This window comes from Pteropus alecto, unplaced genomic scaffold (assembly GCF_000325575.1).
Source record: "Pteropus alecto unplaced genomic scaffold, ASM32557v1 scaffold44, whole genome shotgun sequence".
Taxonomy (NCBI): domain Eukaryota; kingdom Metazoa; phylum Chordata; class Mammalia; order Chiroptera; family Pteropodidae; genus Pteropus; species Pteropus alecto.
In genome coordinates this window covers 8111765-8137667 of record NW_006436812.1, presented here as the reverse complement: position 1 = coordinate 8137667, position 25903 = coordinate 8111765, and the positions used below count along the sequence as shown (strand labels likewise).

At 48.8% G+C, this 25903-nt stretch overlaps 3 protein-coding genes and 1 non-coding gene across 7 annotated transcripts in view; 2 read left to right on the top strand and 2 right to left on the bottom strand.

Moving 5' to 3' along the window:
* Positions 1-2702, bottom strand: part of RABEP2 (rabaptin, RAB GTPase binding effector protein 2) — an 11001-nt gene extending 8299 nt beyond the window's left edge. Inside the window, exons 1-2 of one of the 2 annotated variants that reach the window (XM_025048383.1) lie at positions 2080-2702; positions 1384-1593 (exon numbers count right to left, since the gene is read on the bottom strand). In XM_025048383.1, coding sequence (XP_024904151.1) covers positions 1384-1593; positions 2080-2140 — 271 coding nt within the window. In that variant the 5' untranslated portion in view covers positions 2141-2702. The remainder of the gene's footprint in view (positions 1-1383; positions 1594-2079) is intronic. The other variant, XM_015591161.2, reaches the window with a different exon arrangement.
* A 3380-nt stretch (positions 2703-6082) lies between these two features.
* Positions 6083-11840, top strand: CD19 (CD19 molecule). Its single transcript, XM_006914057.3, has 15 exons — positions 6083-6181; positions 6433-6699; positions 7013-7216; positions 7335-7628; positions 8611-8721; positions 8998-9046; positions 9369-9457; positions 9869-9982; positions 10107-10208; positions 10291-10356; positions 10461-10520; positions 10629-10685; positions 11256-11348; positions 11434-11535; positions 11661-11840. The coding sequence occupies exons 1-14, from the start codon at positions 6094-6096 to the stop codon at positions 11523-11525; spliced, it is 1686 nt and encodes a 561-aa protein (XP_006914119.1). The 5' UTR covers positions 6083-6093; the 3' UTR covers positions 11526-11535; positions 11661-11840.
* Positions 11841-15787: 3947 nt separating this feature from the next.
* On the top strand, positions 15788-25328 carry NFATC2IP (nuclear factor of activated T cells 2 interacting protein). 3 transcript variants are annotated; one of them, XM_025048389.1, is made up of 8 exons: positions 15788-15970; positions 16925-16997; positions 19300-19420; positions 20050-20139; positions 20223-20409; positions 21487-21631; positions 21763-21872; positions 23081-25328. In XM_025048389.1, exons 1-8 carry the CDS (start codon positions 15827-15829, stop codon positions 23237-23239), a joined length of 1029 nt encoding a protein of 342 aa, XP_024904157.1. In that variant the 5' UTR covers positions 15788-15826; the 3' UTR covers positions 23240-25328. The 3 variants fall into 3 exon arrangements, with proteins under 3 accessions (XP_024904157.1, XP_015446701.1, XP_006914115.1); XM_015591215.2 differs by having other exon boundaries at positions 15788-16222; XM_006914053.3 differs by having other exon boundaries at positions 15789-16222; positions 20050-20130.
* On the bottom strand, positions 18843-18961 carry LOC112481681. Its single transcript, XR_003046995.1, has one exon. It is a non-coding gene; the product is annotated as a 5S ribosomal RNA (ribosomal RNA).
* Positions 25329-25903: the final 575 nt, after the last annotated feature.

Here is a 25903-nt window from a genome sequence, read left to right as displayed (position 1 = left end):
TTAGCCAAGTAACTGTTAATCTTTTTCATCATCATCGTGTATAATTTAAGGATTCTGCAGTAAAAAAAAAAAGTCCTTTAGTTTAGGACCTATGAAAGCTTGTGTTGATAATGTACTTTTTATTGTATGGTGTGAACTAAGTTAAATTTGTAATATAGCCTGTTTAAAAAAAAAAAAAAGGAAATAAAGGTTCTGCTACCAGAATGCCTGGGTTCAAATCTTATGCTGCTTTCTAGTTGTATGACCTTGGGCAAGTTATCTAACCTCTCTGGGCCTCAGAGCTTCCTCTGTAAAATGAAGATGGATAATAGTTCCTACCTTACAAAGATTGTTATGAAGATTAAACACTCATAAAACATTTAGCTCAGTGCCTGACATATAGTAAGTACTCAACAAATGTTAGCCATTATTATTATCATTATTGCTATGATGATGATTCAGGATAGTTTCTCTTATAGGTACAGAAAATTTCCTCTAAAATAAAAGTATATAAGTTTTTAAAAAGTGGATCTATTTAAAGAAAATTATTTAGTAAATAACAGGGTAAGTTATATGAGGAGACAACCACATTGCACAGGTGATGTGTGGATACCTGAAATATAGGAAATACGGCCCCAGAGAAGTCTAGTGCCAGGAGCAGTTGTTTGAAAGGGAAATGATATGGTGGAATGAGAATTTCAGAAAGCTTACTCTGGAAGCCAATGCCAAGGCCATACTATAGAGGGAGACCTATGAGAAGGCTAGGGCAACATTCCAGAGAGTTGTCAAGAGCTTCACTACAGCGGTGGCAGTGGAAGCAGAAGGGTGAGACAGGGCTGGAAGCTATTTCAGAGACTCTGGCCTCTGACTAGAGGACAAGGGGAAACTAGGAAAAGAAGTTGGGGGATCTGAGGCAAGGGGTGGTGCTGCATCCCAAATACATATAGAGGTTGTGAGGGAGGGAAAGAAGTCAGTGTATGGGGGAGGGGTTCTGGGTACGGATGTGATGTAGTGGTCCCTGGGGAAGGAAGGAAACCAGAGGATTAGAGACACAGAGAGGCAGGGCCTAGGGCTTAGTCTGAAGCTCAGAAGCTTGAATAAGGGTGGTTCAGGGAACTGAGAAGTTGCATCTTCAGAGGTGGACAGTGATCAGTGAGGGGCAAGGTAACAGGTAGAGAAGCTCAGAGCTAAACTTAGCTGGAACAGACAGAGCTGCTGCTGGCACAGACAGTGCCTCTGTGCAAATTAAAAAGGGGCTCCCCTTCCTCTGAGCCCATAGGCCTGCCCTGTCCAGGCAGCCCTGCTAACCTACTCCATATCTTGTCTGTCCTCCTGACCCCTTTCTGGTCACGCGTTCCTCCCTTATGGGGCTGATGGAGAGTCTGGGAAGAGACCCTGCCTCACCTTTCAGGATGGCCTGCAGCGAGGCCACCTCCTCTTGGCATTGCCGCCTCACTGCAGCCACAGCCTCAGCCTTCGTGCTTTCGCTCACCTCGGCCACAGCCTTCATGGTCTCCATTTCTGCCAGGGCGCCTGCCAGCTCAGCCCGAAGTCGGCCGAGCTCCCCTGACTCAGCTTCAACCTTTGCCCCTTCCTGGGGCTGAAGATCCAGCACTGTGGGGGACAGGGATCAGCCTCTCTTCCCATCACTCCAGGATCCCCAATAACCCAAGCCACCAAATCCGAATGTCCCGCGACCTAGTAGTACCGCAGCCAAGCAGTACTGTAGATCCTCACCCCTTTCCCTAGCTAGCCCCGCCCCGCCCCGCTCACCTGGCCCCGCCCCTTCCCCGCCTCCTTCTCACCTAGCTCTCCTCGTGCTGCCTGTAGGCCCGCCTCTTCCCAGTCCCTCAGTTAACCCAACCCCTTTGACACGACCTCCTTCTAATGTCCCCGCCCCCTTCTTCCTTGGGCCCCACCTCTCACCTGCTGCTGGCCCTACCCCTCCGCCCGTGACTCCATGCCCCGCCCCTTCTTTGCCGGCGGCGTGGCCCCGCCCCTTTCTCCAGGCTCTCCTCACCACCCCCATCCGCCCGCTGCCGAGCTCGGCCCCGCCTCCGGCTTCGCAGCCCCTCGCGTGCACGGACGTGCCTCACGTACCAGACCCCGGTCGCAGTCGCCGGCCATCCTCGCCTGCGGCCGCCGGCGCAGCTGCCGCCATCGCCTCCGCGCAAACCGCGGGGTCCCGCACTCCCTGGTGACGGCGCTCGCCGCTTCCGGGTCCTCTCGGCTGTTTCCGGATCCGCTCGGCTGTTTCCGGATCAGCCTGGCTCGACGCCGAGGCCCGAGTCAAGGGTAGGGGATTGCCGAGACTCGGCCGAAGGCTTCCGAGTCGACACCCGGCTGCGGCCCCAGGTCCCGCCCCTCTCCGCCCTCTTCGGGCTGTTGCCGTTCGAGAAGGATACTAGTCCTTCAAACTCCAAAGTTCTTTTGTATCAAAGGCCTGCTGGCGTCTGCTCGTGACCTTAGAAACTCTGTTCAAATTACACCTCCTCCAGCGAAGCTCTTGCAGTCTCTCGCGAGCTCCGGAGCCGGCCCTTAGCTCGGCCCGTGGCCGCCCTTCCGCTGGAGCCTGGCTCGCAGTACAGCAAGTTGTGGCCGGGCCTCCCTGTACCTCCGCCCTCGTGGATCGTCCCTTGGGGCAGGGCTGGGTCAGCTCCACTATTCTGGGCGCTCGAGTCCCCGCGTAGTCAGGAACTTCCACGTCCCCACCCCCACTTTGATATTCATCCAGTCACCGCTTCCTGCTAACACCCTTCCCCCTCCCAATGCCTCTTAAATCCCTCCTCTCTTCTCTCCCTCCCCACCGCCACTGTCCTAGGTCAGGCTGTAATTATCTGTGACCTCTCCCTCCAACAGCCAGCCTGACCTGACATCTTCCATTGGACGATGTCCAGCAACTCAAATTGAAGTCCATAGTCTGATTCCCTTTCTCCCAAACCCTTTTCTCCCTCTGTAGAGCCTGGAAGTCCTGTAAACTCCACTCCTAAGGAGTAGAGCGGTCCAGAATGCTTGCTTTTTTCATATCCAGCGCTAAAAAACAGCCCTTGTCCCTATCATCTCTCTCCTGAACTTCCACACTGCCTCCTAACTGTTCCCCCGGTGTGGCTTTTTGGCCTCGAGTTAATTTTCAAAGCAACTAGCGTAATCTTTGTAAAACTAGATCGTGTCATCCCTGCTTAAAATCTAGTTCAATTTGAAAAGGGCAAAAAAAGACAAGAATGGACATGTCACTAATGTCACAGATAGCAAATGTGCACTTGAAAAGATGTTCAACATCATCAGCCATTAGGGAAATGCAAATTAGAACCACAGGGAGATATCACTGCACACCTACCAGGATGGCTAAAACAAAGGGTAATAACGCTAAGTGCTAGTGAGCATATAGTTTTCTCATATATTCCTGATGGGAATGTAAAATGGTATAATCACTCTGGAAAAGAGTATGACAGTTTCTAACAAAACTAAGTATGACCTTGAACACACCAAGTTTTTCTCAGCTTGACCTTGGGTCTCAGCTCAGAGGTCTTCCCTGACCAACCTGTCGAAACTAACCATCCCCAGTCATACTCCACCATTAGATTACATCAGAGACTTATCACCGAAATTGTTTATTGGTTAGCTTGTTTATTACCTGTCCTCCTTTACCCTTCTGTGGTCCCAAAACTTGAATCAAAGCTCCATGTCTTTCTTGTTCCCCAGCACCTAGCACAGTCCCTGAAAAATAAACATAGTAAATAAACATTTGGTGAATGAATAATGAACACTTTCCTTACTGATCTCTCTGGCTTCCCTCCAATTCCCCTTCCACACTACAACAAGGAGGAGTTTTAGAAAGAGCAAATCTGGCCAGGTCAATGCCTGGCTTATAAATCCCCAGTAGCTTACTGCCCTGGGTAGCTTCTTGTCCTCAGGACTCCCTGTATATGTGGCAGGATTTCTTGGAAAGGGGGTGAAATGATGAATATAAATAAGGCTCCAGTCAAGTACCAGGCTTGGGTTTTATCCTGAGGCGCTGGGAACCATTGAAGGTTGTGGAACAACAGAAGCACATGACTAATATATGGAGGGCACTCTCTTTTTGTGGAGTGTAGTTGGGGAGCAAGAAAGATAAAAGACAGCGAGCCCACAAAAGAAGCTGTTTAAATGGTTCTAGTTGGGAAGGGAAGAGTGCAAAATGAGGGAAAAGTTGGTTCTAGAAATGTATAAGCTAGAAAATGGACTAGCCTTGGTAGCAGTGCATGGGGGAAGAGAAAAAGTTTTCTTTCACTCTTCCTAACTTCCTTCCTTTATACAACAAAACTTATCAAGCATCTACTAGATGTCAGTGAATAAGATAGTAAAGATCCCCGTTGTCCCAGAGGTAACATTCTGGGGCAGGAAGCAGAGAAGACTAACAAGCATACTTTAGTATTGAGGCAAATGCTGGGAAGGAAATAAACAGAGTCAAGGAAGGCCTCTCTGAGGAAGTAACACTTGAACTGAGACCTGAGTATAATGAAAAGGAACAGTGCAAAGGTAGGGAGTGAGGGGCAGAGTGGTGGAGAGTTGATGTGGAAAGTGTAGGTGGGGCAGCCTCAACCAGGCCTTTAGAGGGCATGGTTTGGAGTGTTTCTTTTAGGTAGACGAAAAGCTACTGAAATAGTCTAAGCAGGGAACTATGCACTCTAGCAAGACTCTGCCCATGAGGTGCCTGGGAAGCTAATGATGGGGTTAGAGATTTTGTTGAATGAAAGGCAAAAAAAAAAAAAAAGTCCTGCCACCTCATCCTCTCCATTCCCCAATGCCCCACTCTTCCCCCTGCCAGCCACCCAAACCTGACCAAAGGGAAGTGGGGGCCCTGCCAGCTGGAGGGTGGTCCCTTGGGGTTTGCCTGAGGTAAACAGGAAGCCACAGCTCAGTGACATGGCCCTGGGAACAGCCAACTGAGAAAGCAGGTCTCCTGGGTCCCTGGACCCTTTCCCTGAGTGCAGCAGTGAAAGACACAGATACACAGAGAGGAGGGAGGGAGAGAGTGGAAGGGGAGAGGGAGTGGGAGGGAGAGAGGGAGGCAGGGGGAGAGAGAGAGCACAGAAGAAGAAAGAAAAAAGAAGAAGAGCAGGAGGAAGAGGGAGAGGGAGGGAGAGAGAGAAGGGAGCAGAACAGATTTAAGAGTCAAGACTCCTGAGCTCTCGTGCTCATTGTACTACCTGCTCAATGTGTGATCTCAGGCAACACCCTGCTCTTCCTGGGGCCTCAATTTCCCCATTTCTAAATGGGTTCCTGCCATAAGGAAACAGGGTCTTCCTGGAGAACTGGGAGAGAAAGGGGGATTAATCGTCAGTCATTTCTCAGGACCACTGCAAAGGAGTTACAGTGGCAGTCTGGCTTGAGGTCTTAGCCATTAGTTGATACTGTTTCTCATTAATTAAGAGCCTACTATGTGCTGGGTGCTGAACTTAGGTTGCCCTGTTTAATCTTCACAAGCAATATTTTGATAGTACTATCATTATCCTCAGTTTTCAGAGAAAGAAACTAAGGCTTAGACAGATGAAGAAACTGGGTCAAGTGGCAGAGGTGGAGGATTCAAACTCAGATCTGAGAGATCCCAGAGTGTGTAATGGGTGGAAGGTGGTCCCAGAAATGTTGGTCGAATGAATGAATGAGGTGTGTATGTGAAGGGAAATGGAGTTAGAGCCTGAGGTTGAAGTAGGGAGTGGAAGAAGGAGGGAGCCCCTAAAACTAGATCCATTCATTCAATATTTATTGGGTGTCTACAATGTGCTAAGCAGTGTTCCAGGGCACCATGCTTACAGTGGTGAACAAGACAGTCTCTGCTGCAAGGGGCTTACTCTAGTGGGGGGGAACAGAAAGTGAGCAAGCAGACACAAATAAGGTCATTTCAGGGGCAGTAAGTGCTGGGATGAAAATAAAACAGTGTAGCAGGAAGGAGGGGAGTTTTGTGGGTCTGAAGGGGTATATGGAGAAGGAGGCCTGAGACATGACCATCCCTTCCTCCCTGGGGGGACTGCCCGCCCGCCCCCGCAGACACCCATGGTTCAGTGCCCACCAAGTCCCTGCCTGCCCCAGCATCCCCTGCGCGGCCAAGCTGGTGCCTCGGGGAGTCTGGCCACCATGCCACCTCCTCTCCGCCTCTTCTTCCTCCTCTTCCTTACTCCTGTGAGAGTCAGGCTCCAGAAACCACAGCTGGTGGAGGCTAAAGGTATGTCCAAGGGGCACAAGTAGAAGGATTCGGGGCTGGAAACCTGGGTTCTGGCTGGGCGTCTTTGCCCAAGTAACTTACCCTCTCTGGGCCTCCATTTTCTTAATTGTAAAATTCAGGGAGAGGTTGGAAGGATTCTGAGGGCTCATCCACTCCCAATTGGTGGAGTCCGAGATCACTGGGTTTATAACCTAGTGTGAGGAGTGAAGGGAGCCAGAGGCTCCTCTCTCTCCTTCTCTCTCTCTCCGCAGAGGGAAGCAGTGCTGTGCTACCATGCCTCAAGGGTTCCTCAGATGGTTCCCCCCATCAGCTGGCCTGGAATCGGGAGTGCAAGTCGGCATCCTTGTTACAGATGAGTGCAGGGCTGCCAGGCCTGGGCATCCAGGTGGGGCCCCTGGGCATCCTGCTGCTCATCTCCAACATCTCTGACCAGATGGGGGGCTTCTACCTGTGTCAACAGGGATCCCCTTCCGAGCAGGCCTGGCAGGCTGGCTGGACAGTCAGTGTGAACGGCAGCGGTGAGGTCCAGCGCTGGGCAGGGCAGGGAGGGCTGGATGAGGAGAGGGAGGCCCACCACGGATGAAAGAGGTCTGGCCAATAAAATGGATCTGGAGGGAGGGGCTGGAGGGGCTGAGGAGCAGCAGGGAGCCAGGGAGCAGGGAGCTCCTAAAATTTCCTGTGGCTTTGTGACTTCAACACCGAATTGCTCCATATCTTTCTCAGCCTTGTCTCTCTCTGAGACTGTTTCTATTTATGTCCGTCTTTCTGAGGTCTCTGTACCACTCTGCCTCTTCTGGAAGTCTCTGTATCTGGTTCTGGGTCTTTCCCCAGGGGAGCTGTTCCGGTGGAAGGCTTCAGACCTAGATGGCCCAGGCTGTGACCTGGGGAATAGTTCCTCAGAGAAGCCCAGGCTTTCTTCTGGTCTCACCACAAGCTCTCAGCTGTATGTGCGGGCCAAAGACCACCCTGAGATCTGGGAGACAAACCCTGCATGTGCCCTACCTAACGGCAGTTCTAACGAGAGCTTCCACCGAGGTAAGGTGCTGGGGAAATGCCAGGAAGTGGGGGGTCCAGGGACAGGATAGTGATTGGGTTTGCGGGGCAGGAGACCCCTAGGCCTATACTTTCCTAACCTTGGCTCTCCCTGCACCAGACCTTACTGTGACTTCTGGCTCCTCACTCTGTCTATTCTGTGGGGTGCCCTCTGCCTCCGTGTCCAGAGGCCCCATCTCCTGGATCCACGTTCACCCCAAGAAGCCTAACATCTCATTGCTGAGCCTAAACCTGAGTGAGGATGCCACAGTCAGAGAGATGTGGGTCCTGGGCACACTCAGAGGAGGGGCTGTTCTGTGGCTGCACCGGGCCAAAGCTCAAGATGCTGGCACCTATCATTGTTACCATGGCAATACAACCATTAAGATGCAGCTGAAGGTCACTGCCCAGTCAGGTAGGGTTTCTCCCAATTGTGGGACATGTGTGTGACGTTGCCGGAAAGAGCTAGAAGCCAGTCAGCCTTGGCTCCCCCTCGCTGGTACCAACCTCAGCCTGAATCCCAGCCACTACATTCAACACTGACTCCACTTCCTTCCTCCTTGCTTGTCAGACATGGCTTTTCTGTATCTTCTCCTACCAATGGTTGCTCCTTCCCATCGGCTTTGGTAGAGTCTTCCTCTCTCTCCTGCTCCTTACCTTTGGAGCCCTGAGCTCTCTTCCTATCCCTGTCTACACTCTCTTGTCCTTGTCTACGCCCTTTTATCATTTGACCTCCTCTACTCCCTTGGCTCCTTGGGCCACCATGCCTTGGTGAACTGAATTCTAGGTTCCATACCCCCACATCTGGAATTGCCATTTGATGTTCCATGGACACTGCAGGCTCAACATATACAAAATCAAACTCAACACCTTCCCCAAGCATAGTCTTCTGGGTGGCCCTTTGTATGTGAAGGACTCTATTGCCTGCATGGGCCCAAGCCAGGAATCTGGGCATCCTTTCTTTCCCTCATCCCATCCATCAAATTTGTCACAATGTTCTCCCCATTCTGTCTCCTTTCATACAATCCTACCATGCTACGCTAAGCACAATTCTCAAACTCAACCTCAACTTTCACTTTAAACTTATCTCAGCACCTTGCTACTTCCCACCTCTAATCTGTGAACTTGATTCTGCCCTTCACTTTGACCATGGCTGTCCTTACCTGCAGCAGGAAGCTGATCGTCATGCTCCTCTTATTCCTGACATTTCCTCCGATTATACTCATGGGTCATGGTTTGCTTAATAAATACTGTTCCAGGCCCTGTGCCAGGCTCTGGGGTGTAGCTTGGGACTTCGAGGATCTGTGTCTTATCCCCTACTCCCAGATTTATGGCCATTTGAGGTCTTGAGGCCGAAAGTAAGATGCTAGCCTCATCTCATTGCTCCTTCCCCCTAGCAATAAGGCATTGGCTTCTGGAGACTGGTGGCTGGAGAGTCCCTGTTGCGACTTTAACTTATCTGATCTTCTGCATGGGTTCCCTGGCAGGCTTTCTTTATGTTCGAAGAGGTGAGTCTTGTCCCCCATCTGGTCTGCCAAACCTTATTCCATCTCCCTCAGAAGAGCCCACATTGACCAATCTGACGTCTCTCTCTCCTCCCATACCTCCCTCACAGACTTCAGAATCCTGCCCCCACCTCCTCTAAACGCCCTCTGAACTATCTTAGCCCCTTGGAAGTTGAACTCGCATCTCCTCCATTGACCCAAGTTACCTCCCCAGCACCCCCAGAATCTTCACCTGGCCAAGAAGCCCCTTCTCTGATCACTCCCCTTAACTCCCACCAGCCCTGATCCTGAGGAGGAAGAGAAAGCGAATGACGGATCCCACCAGAAGGTAATGACTCGAGTGCCCCCTCAGTCCCACTCCTGCGCTTCCACTTTATGCTTTGCACTTACTGTTTCCTCTGCTCAGGGTCTTTTCTTCATCTCTGAGGTTGAAATACTGCCCAACCTTCAAAACCCAGCTCCAAAGCTACCTCTTTTGTGAAGACCTCCTTGGAGTGATCCCAGACCCCTCTGTAGGCTGTCCCAGGACAGAGGAGCTAATTACAAGTGACCACATTTTAACCTCTGAGGGCCTGGCTTGTGTCTTGAGTATGTGTCTCCCGAGTTCCTTCAGGCCTTGCCTCACAGAGAAATTCCCCTTTTTCCGTCAGGTTCTTCAAAGTGACTCCTCCCCCGGGAAGCGGGGCCCACAACCAGTACGGAAACGTGCTGTCTCTTTCCTCGCCCACCTCTGGCACGGGTAGGAGGCACCGCCAGGTCTCTGGCCCAGAGCTAGAGTCCCACCCATTTTTCCCATACCTCCAGTACCACCTCCCCGCCCCCCCGCGATTTCCAAGTCTTCCCGAGCTCTCAGCTCCGCCTTCCGAAAAGAGCCGGTTCTGGGTTGCGGAGTCCCGCCCAGATTTGAGTCCCGCCCCTAGGACCAAGGCCCTCCCCCAGGACTCGGGACCCGAAGTCCTGTTCCGAAAGCAGAACCTCCCCTGAGAACTTGCGGCCACGCCCCTAGATTTAGATCCCGCCCCCTGGAGACCCGGAGTCTTCCCGGCGATCCTGAAGCATCCTCTCCCGCCGCTCAGCTGCGCGCACCTTTAGCCCTGACTCCCACCCCCTTCTCATCTCACTCGCCCCTCTACAACGCTCATCTCGCCAGGACGCGCCCTACGGTGGGCTGCAAGCCTGGGGGCCGCCGTCACGTCCTACGGAAACCCGCGCGGCGACATCGAGGAGGCCGGAGCCGAGGGGTCCCAGAGACCGACGGGAGCGGGTGATGGGGGAGGGGTCGTTACTCATAGTGGGGATTGTTGGAGCGGCCTGTGCCAGGATTAGGGTAGTGGGGCCTGGAGAAGCGGGGCTGTGACTTGGGTCCCAACCCTATGCCCAAACCTTAGGCCCGGAAGAAGAAGGGGAAGGCTACGAGGAGCCGGACAGTGAGGGGGGCTCCGAGTTCTACGAGAACGACTCCAATCTTGGGCAGGACCAGCTTTCCCAGGGTAAGACTGTCCTCTTCCATGACGGCCCACCTTCTCAGCCAGGTCTGTGGACCCTCCCCGAACGCCCCTCCCTCTCCACCAGATGGCAGCGGCTATGAGAACCCTGATGATGGCGCCTTAGGTCCTGATGAAGACTCCTTCTCCAACGGTAATTTGGGGTCTTTGTGGGGGCCTCAGAGACTTGGGACGACCCACAGGGCTGTGGAGCTCCTACAGGGCAGGAGTGGCCCCTGGAGTTCTCTTTTTCTGCAGCATCTGATTCCTATGAGAATGAGGATGAAGAGTTGGCCCAACCAGTCACCAGCACAAAAGGTGTGTGTATGTGAGGATGGTCATATTCCTGAGGAGTGTGAGTGGTGGTAGTGGTGGTGGTGGTGTATGTGATCTGGATGAATAGTGACTTCCCTCTTCCTTCTCCAGACTTCCTGAGCCCCCATGGGACGGCTTGGGACCCCAGCCGAGAGGCAGTCTCCCTTGGTAAGAAATGCTTGGGACCTGCCAGCTTTGTCCAGATTGAGTCGACTTGGCCTCAGCTCTAACTCCAGGCAGAATGTTGACCTGGATTGTGACCCCAAACCCAAGCCCAATCCTGACCTTAGATTTGACTCTTACCTCTAGCCTCAATACCTACCCCAACCCTAATCCTGACCCTAGTATTTACCCATCCCTAACTGTGAACATCAGCCCTGATCCCAATCCAGTTCCAGCCTGGACTTTGACTTCCATGTCACCCCAGCTGCAAAGCAGACCTCAGCTTTGACCCCAGCTCTCTCTACAGCCTCCTTATGACTCTGACTTTGATTCCTTCCAATCTGTTCGTGACCCTTTCTCTGACCATGACCATAATCTAACCCATACCCAACTGAACTCTACAATTAATAAGGGCCCTGAACCTGATGCTAACCCTAATCACTCCTTCCTAGTCCTGGGTCAAGCCTTCCAACTTACTCTGCCCCTCAGACTCCCTCCATATCAGGCTGCATTTCCCTTCCACAAGCCCTGAGCATGGTTCGCAGGCCTCCAACTCTCCATCCTCTGCCCATGCAGGGTCCCAGTCTTATGAAGACATGAGAGGAATCCTGTATGCTGCCCCCCAGCTCCGCTCCCTTCGGGCCCAGCCTGGTCCCAGTCATGAGGAAGGTGGGTGCTTCTGCTGTCCCTTGTCTGAAGCTAACCCCCTCTCACTCTACTTCCAGCTGTTTAACTCTTTCCTCATCATAACCAGATGCAGATTCTTATGAGAACATGGATAATCCCGATGGGCTAGAACCAGCATGGGGAGGACAGGGCCTCAAGGGGACCTGGAGCACCCGGTGATTCCCTTCGGGTGAGCTGGGAACTGCTCTCTAAGGAAGGAGGAGGAGAGAGATGAGCAGGGATGGAAGTGGGGGTCTGGCTCTCGGGGGCAGGAGGCTCCTAGACCCATCCTCATCACAGTTTTCTTCTACATAGCCTGGGCCTCCTCAGGCTCCTGAAATCCACACTTGACTGAAATCTGGGGGCCCCATGCAGACGATGTCAACCTCTGGAGCAATGTCGCTCAGGATGGGTGTATCTGTGTGTGTTCGTGTACACAAGTGAAACTTCCAGTCCTCTTTGCACTACCCAAATAAACTCCATGAGCTCTTCCAATCTTGCAATGTAGTGCCCTTGTGTGGGAGAGGAAGGGAAGGTGAGGCTGGGTGTACTCCCATCCTCTCTCGAATCCGGGGAGGAGGGAGACCTGCATCCCAGGTACAACAGGGCCTTTTCCCTCCTGTGGCTTGGCCTGCGCCCATCTCCCCACTTGCCTGCCATTCCCACCATCCAGTTGTTCAGTCATTGTTCATTTAGCAGTTGTATGCTGGGTGCCCAGTGAAGAAGCAATCCAGGAATTGGCAGTCATCACTGACATTTGTTGAACATCTACTATGTTCTAACATCAGTTAACTCATTTGATCTTTACAATAACCTGACAAGGTTATTGAGCACTTATGTGCCAGGATTGTATCAAAGTATTTTATGTACATTTTATGTATTTTACATTTGTTATGTATATATGTGTTATGTATATTAGCTCATTTTATCTTCACAACACCTCTATTTTATAGATGAGACCGAGGCACAGAAACTAAATAACCTGCTCAAGTCTGGCCTAGTTAATAAGTGCTGGGGCCCAGTCTTGAATTCTGGCAGTCTAATTCTAGAGCCTATACTTAATCTTGACACTCTCCCTTCCTAGGTGCAATTCTGCAGACGGGAAACCAAGTGTCAGAGAGGCCAAGTAACATGTCTAAGGTCACACAACTAGCATTTCACAGAGCTGGATCTGAATTCAGAAGTCTGGCTGCAGTTCAAGGCACTGTGCCTACTCACTTATCAACTGCCTACTTCTGATATAAACCATGAACACGAAGACTTTTTGAACTAAAAATCTCCAGGCTCTGAAACGATTATATAGCAAGCTCCACCATACCCAAATTCTTGTCTCAGGTAAAAAACAAAAAAATCAGTCACTGTTATTCCTGATGTCTTCTGCCTAGTCTCCCTGCGACCAGTCTCCCTAGCTTCAATGCTCTTCTGAAACCCAGGACTGGCATCTGAAACCCAGTCTCTCTTCTGCTTAAGAAGTGTCAATGTCTCTGCAAGACTGACTAGATTTTTTCAGTATCTCTTTTTATTTCTAGAATTCCGTTTCTTAATGAACCAGTTCCTTCTTCCTAATGTCCTGTTTTTATTTTAGAGACGTTATCCTTTATCTCTGAACCTTTAAAACTTACTTTATTTGTTTTAACACTATTATTATGTGCCAGGCATTGTTCTAATAAGTGCTTTACAAGTAGCATCTCATTTTACCTTTCTAACAGCCCTATGAAGAAAGTACACTAAAATTATTATCATCTTATAGATGAGAAGACTGACACAGAGGAATTAAATACTTCAATCGTTAACTAACTGTAGGCAACATACTTACACTCAATGACTCTCAGTTTCCCCAACTGTAGCATTAAGGAAGGGACCTGGTATAGTTACTATTTGTACAATGGGGTGAATTCTCCCATGGCATGTCACCATGGAAGGTTTCTTTGACTTCTTTGTTTTTTTCCTGCCTGCATGAGTCCCACGAGTTCCCTGGGATCCCTTGCCACCCCCTGGGGGGCCAGTTTACTTTGGCTTCTGCCACAGTCTTACAGGCTACACAGGTTTGACCATTTTACTCATGAGTTTCTCAGAGCAGATTTTTGCACCTGAGGTTTGGTCTGAATCCAAGTTCATAATTTGGTAGTCCTTGGGAGTCTCCCATCCAAGTACTAACCAGGCCCGACCCTGCTTAGCTTCCAAGATCTGACAAGATCCTGCCATTCAGGGTGGTATGGCCATAGACTGTCCTTGGGATTCTGATTTCCTGCTACGACTTTTTCCATCCACTGCCTGTTGAGTGCCTTGCTTCTATGCTGTAGCCCAGGGCCTGTGGATGGATTTTTTCTCTGTCTTCTGTGTCCAGAAGAGGCAGCCCTTTCTTAGCTCCTAGTTTTGTGCAGTGCACCCAGTTTCAGCTCTCTGCTGTTCCCATGGCCTCCGCCTTGACTTCTGTTCCCACATAGGTGTAAAACTCCAATCCTAGGGATCTTAGCATCCCCCCATGGCCTGCTTGACTACAGCCCTCTCCCACTGTTGTGGATTTGATTTCCTTCTTTATTTTTTGCATGGGGAAGATTCTGTCTTGCTTTTGAGCTCAACTATCTTTAAAAAGAAAGAAAGCAAGAAAGCAGTATTCCTTGTTATATTTTCGTATAACGTGTGTTTGGAGTGTGGGTGGTGAGATATGAACTTCTAGCATTTCCTTGGGCTTCTATCTTGAACGCAGTCCTCATGGCAAAAAATTAAAAATTAAAAAATTAAAATCCCAGGTCGAGCTTAGCATTCACACCCTTACCTTACCGTAAAGCTAAAATAAGCTCTTCCTATTGCCATAATCTCCGCCATTTCCTATTACCTTTCATCCAGTCTGCTTCATTTGTATAGGTTTCCTGCTTGTTCCTTAAGCATATGAGCATGTGACCCCTGGTGAAAACACCCTGCCTTCTTGAGGATGAATCCATGTCTGGGTCTTCTTTGTGCCTCTGGTAACCAGCCAGAGCATGGCAAAGATCAGGAGCTCAGGAAATAAATAGGGAAGGAAGAGTGAATGAACGTCTGTGGAAAGTCCTGAGATTCAGGTGTGCAAAGGATGGAGACACTCCTGAGGGCTCTGCCACCCCAGGGAAGTCTCTGGGGAAGCTGAGGAACAGAGGTACGCCCACTGCAGCCCAGTGTTCTGGAATCGGACTGAGTTTGAATTCCCTTGCTAGCTGCTTGACTCAAGCTTTCTCTGCTGTAGTTTCCTGGTCTGTAAAATAAGGATAATCATTAAAGCTACCCAAATGAATCTTAAATGGGATATAATGCACATGACAGTGGCATAGTAAGCAGTCAAACATTAACTATTATTATTATTATTATTTGGTATTTATTAAGGGCCTACTGTGTGCCAGGGACCAGAGGGCACCAAGACCATTCGCAGGTTTCTACCCAGGAGGAAACCACACTCCAGAGCTTCTCAGCTTCCCACCTTGGAGGGAGAGGGAGAGAAACAAACCTCTCATGTCAGGAGGTAGTTTTGTGAATTGCAGCAAGGACTCCACCAAAGTTAGGAAGTTATTCTCCTCCAGGAACTGGGGGATGGGGAGCTATCTCCCTTGATGTTTGCATTTCAAAAAGGTGGCTGGCTCCCAGTCCTGGAGTTCCTGAGTTATGCGACTGGCAAGATGCTTATTTAGCTATTATAAAGATATACATACATTTGAAAAGGCCCGAGAAATTCTGAAAGAAAAAGAGTGGGGTAAAGTCATGTCCCTTATTTTCAACAGGGAGAATTAAAACTCTTATTTTTCATTTGTATGTTTTTCCAGGTGTATGTAATGGGAGGGCGTTGTGTGGGTGTATGCTGTTTTGACATTTGTGAAAGATGTCTTTCGGGACGTCTGGTATGAGGGAGGCTTTGTATGCTGTTGGAGGCAATTCGTAGACTTGAGTGGTATTAAATTGTTGGTACAGGGTGCGTACTGTGTGGATTATGCACGAGAGGGGCGTTTGCGAGAGTAGGTGGCGTGGCGTGGAATTAGCTCAGAACGCGGTTGGAGGAAACAATAATAGAGATATCCGTGAAGTCTGAAGCCTAATTCGTCGATTTTAAAAAACAATCCCCAGTTCGTTTTCCTCATCCCTGTAGTCAGAGAGTTTGAGGACTACAATTCCCAGAATGCTCCAATAACCGGGAAAACGGATCTCTCCTGTGGGCGGGGCTGAGGGAAAGCTGGGCTGGAAGCGCGGCAGCCCGGCCAATGGGTGAGCCCGGCCGAATTAAAACCTACGCTGATTGCGCGGAGGCTCGTTGGAATCTTTGGCGCCTTGGTCTCAGTGGTGGGTGTGTGATGGGCGGGAGAAACGGCCAGTGAAAACTCAGGGAGGCGGATCCATGGGGTATGGGCGGGTAGAAGTGTTGACTAGCAGGCGGTTCGCCCAATGAAGGGCGGAAGTCGCGGGAGTGGGCCGGGCGAGTCGACTAGAGGCGGGCGACTAGCGGTCGGGTGTGTGCCATGTCGGAACCTGTGAGGAAACGGGGTCGGAGGGCCCGAGGCGGCGGTGTCGGCCGAGGGGCTCGGGGGGCTCGGGGGGCCCGGGGCGGGCGAGGCCGGCGTCCTCGCGCCCAGCGGTCCCCAGCCCGGAGCTCCCTGGACTCGGTAATTGTGGACTTGGTCAGCGACAATGATGAGGATATTCTGGAGGTCGCAACGGCGCGCGGCGCTGTGGACCCGGTAGAAGTCCCGCTCCCGGAGACCCCCGTGCCAGCCGCGCCCCAGGACGACAGCGACAGTGACAGCGAAGGGGAGGACGCGCGGCAGGCTGGAGCCGCTCCGGTCCTGGTCAGGCGGCGGCGGCGGCTGCTGCTGGATCCGGGGGAGGCGCCGGTGGTTCCAGTGTACTCCGGGAAGGTGTAGCCTGGTTCCCGGGAGGGCTGGCGTGGAAGGGCTGGGTTTATGGAGTGCTGAGGGTAGGGTTCTGGGGTTGGTCTTGGGGGTCTAAATGGAAGTAGGAGCTAGGGCCTTGGAGGCAGAGAGATGCAGGATTCTTGAGGTTTCTGCAGACTGATGGAATGAGGGGGTTCGAAGTGTGTTGGGAGTTTGGGATTCTCGCAGGGGGCATAGAGAGGCTACGGAGCTGGCATCCCTGAGAGTTCAGTGAGGGGATGGAAGGATTGGACTGGGATTTGGGTCATGTTGGGTTTTGAGGTTGAGGCTCATGGCTAAGGATCCAGGAAGCTAGGTAGGGTATTGGGGCTGGAGTTTATAGAAGTTCAGAGAGGAGTGGGGGTTCCAGGAGGCTTGTGTCTCCAGGTGGTAGGGTGAGCTAGGGGGCTGGGATTCCCTAAGATTCTAAGATAGTGGGATGGCTAGCAACCTAGTAAAAAAAGAACTAAACCTGCATGCCTTAAGCAAAGGGAGTGTAGGAGTAAGGGCACTACAGTTTTGGATCTTGAGGAAGCTGGTCTCCTGAGTCCCTGGAGAAGGCTGTGGTGTCTACATCCTTAGGGAGAATTTGGAAGCTGGAGGAGTCCTAGGTGTGAGGGAAGAAGCATCCCGTTTTCCTTTTCAGTGGAAGGAGGACTCGGGGCTGATGCACTTTTGTATTTGCAGGTGAAGAGCAGCCTCCACCTCATCCCAGATCACCTGCCCCTCCTGAAACTCTGTCCCCCAGGGGCTGAGGAAGGTAAGGGAGGGCCTCAGGGAAGAGCTGCCCAACACTAGTCTCTCTGAGGGAGTTTACATCCCTGTACTTAGTTGTTGCCTGAAGTTAAGGGAAAGGCATGAGAGGTGACTCTTGAGTCTTAGCCAGAAAAAAGGTCCAGTCCTAAAAGGAGCCTGTTTATTAATCAGAAGGCACAGGAAGTGTGGTCAAACCACCCTTCCCCCAACTCGAATAGACATGCGTGTGCTAATATACAGATTTCAGGGTACCATCCCTGGAGATTCTGATTCTGTAATCCTGGGGACAGTGGAGGAGGAGGTGTTGAAAATCTGTAACATCTTGTTACGTCTGCAACAAGTTCCTTGGGTACACTCTGCAACTACCAGTGTGTCCTTTGAGTCTTATCAGGGCTGCCCAGCCTTTGTCCTCCCTCAGTGATGTGATTTTTGCAACGCACCCAAGGGCAATGACTAGGAATCGAGTCTAATAAGGAAGTGACCTAGTAGATAAATGCAGACCTTGGACCAAGACTTCTGTACCATGAGGGAGTATGATAGGGTGACGAAGAGCTGATTTAAGGACCAACTGGCCTCTGTGACCTTGGACAAGTTAATTTCTCAAAGCTTCAATTTCCTTATCAGGAAAATGGATATAATTGTGGACCTATGTCAAAGGATTTTAGTGAGAATTAATTAAAAGAGAATATAGCCCTCTTTTGGGCTACATGTATAGTTTAGGATAGTACAAGGCATGTGGAAATACTATATAAAGTATACCTCTGTCCTTGCCTCTCAAAATATGGGCCCAGAAGTGTTACGCATTTGCTGGAAGCTTGTTAGAAATGCAGAAGCTCGGGCCACTGGCAGTTGCCGTATTTAGCCAGGACAAAGTTTCTCAACCTCAGCACTATCGACATTTGGACTGGATAATTCTTTGTTGTGGGCTGTTCTGTGCACTGTTTAGCAGCATCCTGACCCTTATGCACTAGATGCCAGTATCACAGCCTAAACCCTTCCCCCACTTGTAACAACCAAAGTATTCTCCAGATATTGCCACATGTCCCCTAGGAGGCAAAATTGCCTCTGATTGAGAACCACTGACCCAGGATTTATCGTCATTGTTTTGTTTTCATAGTATTTATTTTTATGGTTAACAATGATCTTTTATTGGTGGCAAGTAAATAGAAAAGAGTGTCTATATTCTAGAATAATACCCGGTTTCTCATCATTTTACAATGTATACAAATATCAAATCATTATGTTGTACACCTGAAACTAATATGTTATATGTCAATTATACCTCAATAAAAAGGAAAGAAATAACTAGTTTCCTTTTATAAGGAATTTAAGTTAAAATAAATTATTTAAAGAAAGATATTAAACAAATAATGCAGAGATTTAGTGAAATGTGATAATGACACTCTTGGATGAAATTTGAGAAACATGGGGTTAGAAGGTCTATACTACTTATCGCTTTACCTCATTCCTCCCTATCCCAAAGCTTGACTCACGTAGTCTCTCTATACCCACCAAATTGAGGACAGGAAGAAAATATAGAAACATTTTTTTAAAAATTATACTTTGACAACATCTGTTTTAATGCTTGGTTTATAATATATGTAATAGTATGTACACGTATAATAGTACATAATATTACTAATAGTGTTATAATCATAGTATTAATAGTATTAAGTAAATATGTATTTTCTGAGTTGTATATTTAATATTTTATAAATATTTTAAATACTTTAGTTTTTATTTATCTTATTTTATTTTTTTAATTTTTTAGGTGAAGCAACCCTTGGTTGACCTCACAGATTGCAAGGACCTTGTCAGCTTACAATCCCTTATTTTTTTTAATTTTTGAAGCCTACAGCACCTGGTCTTCTTAGGTGGTCTCCCATCCAAGCACTAACCAGGCCCGACCCTGCTTAGCTTCCGAGATCAGATGGGATCGGGCTTGTTCAGGGTAGCATGGCTGTAGACTGGTATTTTATATTTGTGGGTACATGTGATCAAAAAGGTTGGAGTGGGCCACTTTCCAATTGTCCACACTTGCCACACTGTCTCATACCTTAGCACGAGGCTCAGACACTCCTGCGCCAATCTCTCAGATTCCAGCTCATGCTTTTCTCTGAGTTAGGCATTTCCTTTTTGACTCTTGCACCTTGAGCACTTTCCCAGTATCATGATGTGTGTCTGGGGTGCCCCACAGCAATCTCCTCCTTTCTGAGGACCTTCTGTACCCTGTGACTTGTGTCTCCTCGGCCTCCTGCTGCCTTCTCTTGGTTAACCCTTTCCACTGTCTTCTCCTCTGTCCCCAGAGGGGGATGTGGCAGATTCTAGCAGTCCCCACACTGAGGAATCCCCATGTCCAGATTCTCCCTGGAAGAAAAAGCTGAGGAGTAAAGATGAAGAAGAAGAAAAAGAAAAGCAGATGTCTCTGTGAGTAAGGCCGGGGCACGGAAGCCCTAGGGGCAGAAAAGGAATTGGAGGAGTAGTCTGAGGCAGGCAGGACCCTTGAGTGGTTCGTGAAAGGATAAGAAGGGGTGAAAGGAGTCTTGAGGCTTAGGTGAGTAGTGAAGCTCTTGGGAGAAGAGGTGGCCCACACGAAAGGATGACAGCGGACCCTGCAGGATGGGAGTGGAGTGAGATGGTAGTAATACAGGGTGACATGGTAATAATGTGGCTCTGGAGACTGCCAGACTGCCCTTGTGGTTCACATCTGGCTAGCTGCCTCTTAACTGTTGTCTGTATGCTTCGCTTTCGTCTTCTGTAAAATGGGGATGATAGTGGTACCTGTGTCAGAATTTTTGAATAGATCAAGAGTTAACACCTGACATATGGTAAATGCTTGGTGTCTGTTAGATGTTGGCAGACACTCACCTAGGAAGTAACTTACTTGAAAAGGCATTTTCTTCCCTTTGTTTTCCAGTAAGGTAGATGTTACTGGAAAGTGTTCCTTCTTGATTCTCCAACTTCTCCTCTGTTCCCAGGGGTCCATAGATCATGAGGAGGGATGTGGGCTGGGCTGTCTCCTCTTCCTCCATCTTGTCCCTTTCTTCTTTCTTCAGGGATCTGGATACCTCTCCTTTGCCCCCACCTCTGCCAAGGACAAAAAGCAGAAAACATACTCGGGCACTCCAGAAGTTAAGGTGCCGAGGGTAGGAGGCTCTGGCTGGGATGGAGAGGGGCAGTATGGAGGGTGGCTCACCCTAGCTGACCCAAAGTCCTTTCTGCACCCAAGGGAGGTGAACAAGCGCCTCCAGGATCTCCGTTCCTGCCTGAGTCCCAAGCAGCACCAGGGACAGGACCATCTGAGCCAAGATGATGAGGTGGTCCTTGTGGAGGGGCCCATTCTCCCAGAGAGCCCCCGACTCTTTCCGCTCAAAATCCGGTGCCGTGCTGACCTGGTCAGATTGCCCATCAGAATGGTAAGTGCCTGAAGGGCCTGTGAGAGAAGGGTCCCAGAAGATACCTGTGGAGAGACTGACGTCTGGGAGAAAGGACTCTGTCTTCTGCAGTCAAATGCTCTATCCCTGAGCTATACCCCCATGATCTGACTCTGTCTTCTGTTGCCCATCCTGCCCTCTGGATCTGCCCAGCACTCATTCAGGCCTCCATGCCTTTGCACTCCCTGTTCCCGCTGTCCAGATTATCTTTTTCTCAGTCTCCCCTCACTTTCTGGCAAATTTCTCACCATTCTTTCAGGCTCCACTTAAGCATCCTAAGAAGCTTTGCTTGCTGACCCCCTCCCCAGGGTGCTGCCCCCTCCCTCTTTCCTTCCCTTTGATCCTGTGCTTCCCTCTTATTTAATGCTCTTAATATGCATAATACTCTTTCTGCATTCGACACACAGATGTCACTCAGTCATTCTGCACTCCCCCAGCTTCCTGGTGAAGATTACTATTTTGGTAGGGATGACTCCATTCAAAAACAAGAATGATAACAGAAATGACCATTTATTGAGCCATAACCATGCATCGAGCAGGCAACTAAGCCAGAGGTTGCAAACTGACAGCCCATGGACCTATCAACAGTGCACCTTCTTTTTTGGCCCTGTAGAGTGCTTTTAAAACATGTGAGTTTATTGTCAACCTTTGCCTTGGATGAGTTCATACAAAGGTCCAGATGTCTGGCTTCTCTTAAATAGGAAGTTGTAGTCCCATTGGCTGTATTCCCACCTGGTACCAGTCAGCTGGTGCTCTTCCCGCTCAAAACAGCTCGCCTGTTTAGATGCAGCGTGTGAGGTCCACTTTGCTGCAGTCCCCACCACTCCTTTTTTTTCCTCCTAATCCATGGTCGCTTCATTTCTTTATGTTGCTTGCCTGAACCCTTTATCAACATGATTTTATTCTATACTTTGTTAGGCAAATGTGATGAAATGTGACAGCTGAGTAGCTCAGTGAGTAGCAAAGGCCAGAAGCTTGTGTTGGGGTGGAAGGGAGGTTGGGTGGGATGGAGCACATCAAGGCAGGAAGACCTCCTTTGCTTCTTGTCTTCCTCCCCAGTCGGAGCCCCTACAGAGTGTGGTGGACCACATGGCTGCTCATCTCGGGGTGTCCCCAAGCAGGATCCTCTTGCTCTTTGGAGAGACAGAGCTGTCCCCTACCGCCACTCCCAGAACCTTAAAGCTTGGAGTGGCTGACATCATTGGTGAGAGGAAGGCAGGGAGGTGGATCCTTGAGGAGACTTTTGCCACAGGGAGGGGATAAGGGGAAAGTCCCATGTAGGGCCCTGCTTCCAGCCGCTGCTTAGGCCTGGATTCCTGATCCTGCCTCCTACAGACTGTGTGGTGCTAGCAAGTTCTCCAGAGGCCACAGAGACATCCCATCTGCTCCAGCTGCGGGTACAGGGCAAGGAGAAACACCAGACGCTGGAAGTCTCACTGTCTCGAGTGAGTAGGAAAGATGGCTCTCCACGCATCTCACCCTTTTCTCTGCTGTCTTTCTTGTCATTTAATTGAAGATGAATTCCTCCTAGCCCTGATTCTCTGGAGACACTGCCTTCCCTAGTCTCGAGTTCCTGGATAGTCCTAGATAGTGGAAAAACCCATTCAGTGTCCCTCCCCTCTTCTGGAAACCTCTGCTCTAGTCTCCTAACTCCTTCCGGTTAAAATGGAAAGGACCCTTGGACAGTAACCACTAAACCCCACCAAAATAACAATTAAAGCCACACTTGTTAAGTGGCAGTCCCTGTTCTAAGGATACTTACTTCACATTTCGGATATTACTGAATTTCACAACAATCTTATATGAGAAAGCACCATCGTTACTCTCATTTAACAGATGAGGAGACCGAGGTCTAGAGAGGTGGGATAACTTCATAGTGTCCTAGGGCCGCTGTAATGAAGTAACACAAACTGGGTGGCTCAAACCTACAGAAATGTGTTCTCTTACAGTTCTGGAAGTTAGAAGTCTGTAATCAGGGCGTCAGCAGGGTCGTGCTCCCTCTGAGACTGGATAGAATCCTTCCTTCTAGCTTCTGGTGGTGATGGCTGTCAAGCCTTGTCTTGTAGCTGCATTACTCCAACCTCTGCCTCTTTTGTCACATGGCTTTCTCCCTGCGTGTCTCCATTTTCTCTTACAAGGACACCAGTCATTAGTGCCACCCTAATCCAGTATGACCTTGTATTAACTAATTGCATTCGCAAAGCCCTACTTCCACATAAGGTCACATTCATGTTTATCAGGGGTTAGGACCACAAGATACCTTTTTTTTGGGGGGGGAGACATTGTTCAACCCATAACACTTGCCTAAGGTCACACATCCAGTTAAGTGGCTGAGCCTGGTCTCCACTTGGGTCATTCTCATTCCAGAGTCTGGGCTCTCCTCGTCATTGCAATATACGCCTCCACTGGTAGGTGTGGGGCCTGGGTCTTGGAGAACCTGCCTGACCCAGAGCCTAAGCCTTGGGCTCTGTGGCCTGGTTCCCTAGAGAGGAACCCACTGTGCTTGCTTCTTTGTCCATTTGCCTTCTCCTCCATGGGCACTGCCTTTACTTGTCCCCTTGTCTTCCCTGTCCCAGGTCCTTTGTCTGTCCCTACAAGTTCTCGCTAATCTCTCTTTTCAAATTCTTATATCCATTTTTTCTTGCCTATCCAGGATTGTCCTCTCAAGACCCTCATGTCCCGCTACGAGGAGGCCATGGGACTCTCGGGCCACAATCTCTCCTTCTTCTTTGATGGGACAAAGCTATCAGGCAAGGAGCTGCCTGCTGATCTGGGCATGGAATCTGGGGACCTCATTGAGGTCTGGGGTTGAAAACCCACTCCCTGTTTGGAGGCCCAGCCTGGACTTGGGGAGAATGACTGCCCCCTTTTGGCCCCATAAGGGCTAGCTGAAGCTGAGGTAGAACTTATTTTTAAGCCGAAGCAAAAATTAAGGTATGATATTTGACCTCTTCTCCTGTTGACCCTGGTTTCAAATCGTTAGTTACCTGGTTAGTTTTGTGGTCGCCACTGCTGCCCTAGGTAGACTGTGGCTCCATTCATATGGTGTGCTGAGTTTTGCAATCTCCTGGGATACTTCTCACTCATACCCTTTCACTTCCACCATCACCCTTTTGTTCACCAAAATGTCTATTTTATGACACTGCTTATATTTAAACAGGGAGTTGAAATGAATTAGGGTTGAGTATGGGATTCCAGGCCTGGGATTTACTCCACATCTAGGACCAGCAGTGACCTTCGTGTCATTTGGGGATAGGTGGTGTAGTTTGCTTGAGGCACATACACAGGTGTGGTTCCTTGGCTTGCAGGAAAATAAATGATCAAGCTCACACATACATGAACTTAAACACAGACAGTGGGTTACTTTTTTGAAAGATACAGCGGGTTCTCAGCCTTGGATGTCTAACTCACCCCAGGATCCTTTATAGCCCCCTTCCTGATACATACACATTATTTAAGGCATAATTGAAAACATTGAGCCTTTTTGGATCTAAGATTTTAGTCAATAAAAGACTTCTCTGGTTTTTATAGCTTTCCCCCCTTTTTTCACACCATCTTCTCCCATAAGCATTCATTCTAGGGTGCTAATTGCATGTCTTTGACTATGAATGCATCCTTGTAAAATGCAGCATTGTATGTATGAATACCTTTTTTTAAATATGTGATGTTATGCTATAGATGTGCTGCTGCTTTTTTCACTCAATATGTGTTGCTTGTTTTATATCTGCTTTGTTGCTTTGAATTGCTCTGGGATGTCAGCTGCATGTTACTTATGCATTTGCTAAGTGGTGGACCCCTAGGTGTTTCCAGCCCCTTGGCATGTAGACAGGGCCACAGTGAACATCCTGTTATGTGTCCCCTTCCATGATCGTGTGTAAAGTTCTCTGGCATAGGTGTCCAGGATGAGATTACAGGTTAGACTGTTTAATTTCTCTATGGTTCTACCAAATTTTTCTTTAGATGGTCACTGACCCTTTTACTGGAAGCTTCCCATTGCTCTTAATCCTCACCATCATTTTTATTGCCCAATTTCTAATTTTTGCCAGTCTGATAGGCATAAAGTGTCACTGTGTTTTAATGTACATTCATCCGATCACTAGGAATTTGGGGAATTTCTTCACATATCTGTCAGCCTTTCTGGTTTTTCTTTTCTGCGAACCGCTAATTTATCTTTGCTCAATTTCTTATAGGGGCTTCCTGTCTCTATTTATTCTCCAGAGTTACTCACATATTCCTGGGCAGTTACAAAAAGCTCAGAATGGCACTGGAGTTTGTTTATCCAAGGGTGTCCTTTACTGAACAGAATTTTTTTTTTTACATGTTAAAATTTTTATTTTGCTCATTTGGGGGAACTGGGCACACGTAAGTCAAACAGTACAAATTTATATGGGTTAAAGGAATGAACAGAAAATTTTAATTATAATGTAAGTGAATTAACTATTTTATCATATCATTTATTCTTTTTTGATTTCTTATTTAAAAATGTTTAAGATATTTTATATTTTCTTTTGTTAGCTAATTTGCTTTTCCTTTCACATTTAGGCCACTAAATAGGGCTGAAGTCCAGCTAGTGCATGCTGGTACCTGCAATGGCTGGCATCTGCTCTGGATGGTCAGACATTTGTTCTCACTGGCTGATAATAGGCTATACTGGCTGCTAAATATTCACTACTACTTTCAAACTATTTGAAATTCACATTCATATATGAAATCCAAGTTTTATTTTCACCATATAATGAGCTAGCACTGTCTACTAATAGAGCCATTAATTTCCCACTATATGGGGTGTAATTTTGGCAAAAGTGTATCATAAACACTTTTTTTGTTGGAATGTGGCATTCCTTTGAACTTACGATGTGGGAAAAACAACAGAAATAAACCTTTATAACATTTAAATAATACATGATATGGTATAGCTCTCATTTTTTTCAATCTTTTATGTCTATTAATAAGGTCGAACACATTAAAATTTTGTATTCAGTATCAACAGAGTAAATGAGACTACGTTTAGCTTGCATGTACTTGAAGATTTCTGTCTTTGTGGCCCTCATGGGACTCCTACTACAGCTGCTGTAACTAAGACCATTAGTTGTCCCCTCACATCCATTCTTCTTCCTTTCAGGGTAACAGAACTCCTGTTTCTTAGCAAAGCACAGAAACTTCAGAATAAAGACTACTTCCTAGCCAGGTGTGGCCAAGTGCCAGTTCAGGCTTATGGGGTATATGGGGAGGAGGGGTACAACTTCCAGGATGTGACCATAAGTGGACAGTGTGTGCCCCTTTCCTTTGCTTTCTTCCTGCTGCTGATTGCAAATGGAACAGCCTTGCTGACGTGAAGTGACCTTGGGGATGGAAGCCACGCAAAGGACAGGGAGAGAGAGTCTGAGCATTAACCTCCATGTGGCCTCTTAACAGTCCGATGCTGCAGACCTCCGGGCTTTCATAGAAAAGGGGAACTTCTGTCTTGTTTTAAATC